Consider the following 2,696-nt stretch of genomic DNA (forward strand, 5'->3'; position numbering starts at 1 on the left):
TATATATGGTATTGTTAAAAAAATTAAATTATTATATTCAGCGTCGTGGAATTCGCAGATCTCTAAATAAATCATAATTTATAGATGATCTTATTTTAATTAAAAGTTAAGGAAGAAACAGATAAGTTCGGATACAGCCGATGCTTATATATAATACAATCGCAATTAGTAAAGTTGAGTATTAGTAATTCAAGAGGATACAACATTTATTGGCCGACATCATTATATTGAGGTATGATTACTAAAAGAAGCTGTGGACCAATTTCTCATATCTTTAACACGTGACCACATTATGCTTAAATGTATATGTTAAGTTAATTACATAAAAGTATAATACAAATAGACAGACATATGTATATGATGTGAACTCAGTCGGAGGAACGAAAACAATTATACTGGATATATAGAGATATTTAATTGCAAACAACATGTGAAACAAATTGCGAGAGTATTAAATGCAATTTGAGACATCARCGAACTAATAGAAGCTATGTTTCAACTAAATATAATAACTGAATAATATTTTTATTCTAAAATATAAGTATATATGTATATATAACAGGAATTAATAGTAAGAAATGTAACTTAACTTATGCCACCTTCACTTTCCGTATAACCGATTTGCATTCGTCATTGCGAAATACACGATGATAGGTCGTTATTTTGCCCAAAGTGGATATGAAATCATCATCGTGCGTAATTATGATCAACATAAAATTCGATTGCATGCGCCGCTCGTCGACAATGCGATTCAATGCCTCACACAACGATAATATATTATTACGATCCAAATTGGTGGTCGGCTCATCCAGCGCTAATACACCGCAATTGCTGCTAAACGTTTCGGCCAACGCCATGCGTATAATTAACGATGCCAATACACGTTGACCGGCGCTACAACGGCCGCGCATCTCAATCTCGGARCCATTCTTCGATTGCATAACACGATAATTGTAGTTACGGCGTCGATCGGCATTCGCATTCAGATCCACCTCATCGGTTTGTATTTGTATATAGTCGATGTCATTGCCACGATAAATTAGACGCCAATACTCACGTATCAGTTTATTAATGCGTTCCATTTTTTCAGCATGAAATTGCATAAGCGACCACTCCAAACTGATGCGGCTCTCACCCAATTCCTTAATCGCTTGTTTGGCCATGCCTACTTCGTAGTTGGCACGACGATAATTCTCAAGTGARTTCTTATATTTTGGCTCATTTATTTCACCTTCCAATTTTTTAATTTGACTTTTAACTTCGCCAATTTTACCTATCAATTCACCCCTACGCTCGGTGCCTGTAATAAGTTAAAAAAAAATAATAATWATTATGTGCAAAAATAAAGGCGACGTTTGTGATTAATGTTTGTACCCTTGTCACGTTGTTTGATCAATGTATTCTTCTCCACTGATAGCTTAGGGAAATCCATTTTTCCCAATTGCTTGGCAATAGCTTGTACCCGCACGTCTATGCTCGCCTTTTTATCATGCAATATCTTCAATTCACGGTTATCCTTCAGATCACGTTCGAGCGTTTCTTGCTGCAAGCATTCCGTCTTGACTGTTTCGAGTTCATTTGAGGTTTTGGAAATTTCAGCAGACTAAAAAAAAATAGTAGAGAAATTTCTTTACAAAAATACATATATGTTGGATGTATATTAGAAAGTTTTTAAAAAGTATTTACAACAATATATTATAATTATAATATTATATATATATGTACTCATTCAAATTATAATTACTTTTATTTTTGAATTAATATTTTTTTGTTTTATAAATTAATTTTTTTTATTATTGAATAAATAATTTTATTTCTTTGATTGGTAAAAATATAATGTAAAAAACAAAATTTTGGTATTAAAAAATTGCTAATTTAAAATATTAAGGTTTAAAATATTAATTTATTTTATATGTAAGAATGTATATATTTTTTTTAATACCTTCTTTTCAATTTGAGCTTTGCATGTCTTTAAAGATTCCTTCAATTCCGCGATTTCAGCAACAAGATTTAACATTTGAAATTCGAGGACTTCGCTATTTAAACTGCAAAGAAATATTAAAAAWAATTTTAAAAAATAAGCAGTTAATTTTTGTAATAAAAAAAATATTTGGCGACTCACCGCTCTATTTCATGTTCCATTTTCTTGTAGGCATTTAATTCGGTTTGCATTTTCGCCACACGCTTGCGCGAGGCCTCTAAAAGGCGATTCTTCTCTGCTACTAAAGAATTCAGCTTTTGCTTTAATGTGGGCAATTTTGTCCTTAATAGTTTTATTTCGGAAGTTTTGCTTCCAATTAAATTTTTTAACTCTGTTTGACGCTCTTGCAGCTGCGCTAACGATTGTTGGCCTTCTTGCAGTTTTAAGCGTTCATCTTGGTAACTGTTGGTTGCAGAARCGGAGATAGTTTCTCAATATTTTGGAATTTTTTAATGCTTTTTGTACTTACGCGTTCTTCTGTTCCTGCATTTTGTTCAAAGCATTCACGATTTTCTCTAGATTTGCCTGTTTCTCCTCTAGCGTATGGCGCTCGGTATCCAGTTCTTCAGACACACCCGCTTTAATCATTTGCAACTCTTCTATATTGACATCGGACTCAAAATCTGCAGGTAGTTTTGTCTGAAATATTTTGAAGAATATATTTTAATTTCCGACTTTTTTTTTTAATTCAAAATTTTTTTTTAATTTCTTTTTA

General features: G+C 32.1%; 1 protein-coding gene across 1 annotated transcript in view; it reads right to left on the reverse strand.

The window, feature by feature from the left end:
• Positions 1 to 43: 43 nt before the first annotated feature.
• The window catches only part of LOC108967127 (DNA repair protein RAD50), a 5,871-nt gene continuing 3,218 nt past the window's right edge, over positions 44 to 2,696 (reverse strand). Inside the window, exons 8-12 of the mRNA XM_018930370.1 lie at positions 2,451 to 2,620; positions 2,123 to 2,383; positions 1,943 to 2,045; positions 1,375 to 1,603; positions 44 to 1,300 (exon numbers count right to left, since the gene is read on the reverse strand). Coding sequence (XP_018785915.1) covers positions 591 to 1,300; positions 1,375 to 1,603; positions 1,943 to 2,045; positions 2,123 to 2,383; positions 2,451 to 2,620 — 1,473 coding nt within the window. The 3' untranslated portion in view covers positions 44 to 590. The remainder of the gene's footprint in view (positions 1,301 to 1,374; positions 1,604 to 1,942; positions 2,046 to 2,122; positions 2,384 to 2,450; positions 2,621 to 2,696) is intronic.

Source organism: Bactrocera latifrons, unplaced genomic scaffold, assembly GCF_001853355.1.
Source record: "Bactrocera latifrons isolate USDA-ARS-PBARC rearing strain unplaced genomic scaffold, ASM185335v1 scaffold_179, whole genome shotgun sequence".
NCBI classification, from domain to species: domain Eukaryota; kingdom Metazoa; phylum Arthropoda; class Insecta; order Diptera; family Tephritidae; genus Bactrocera; species Bactrocera latifrons.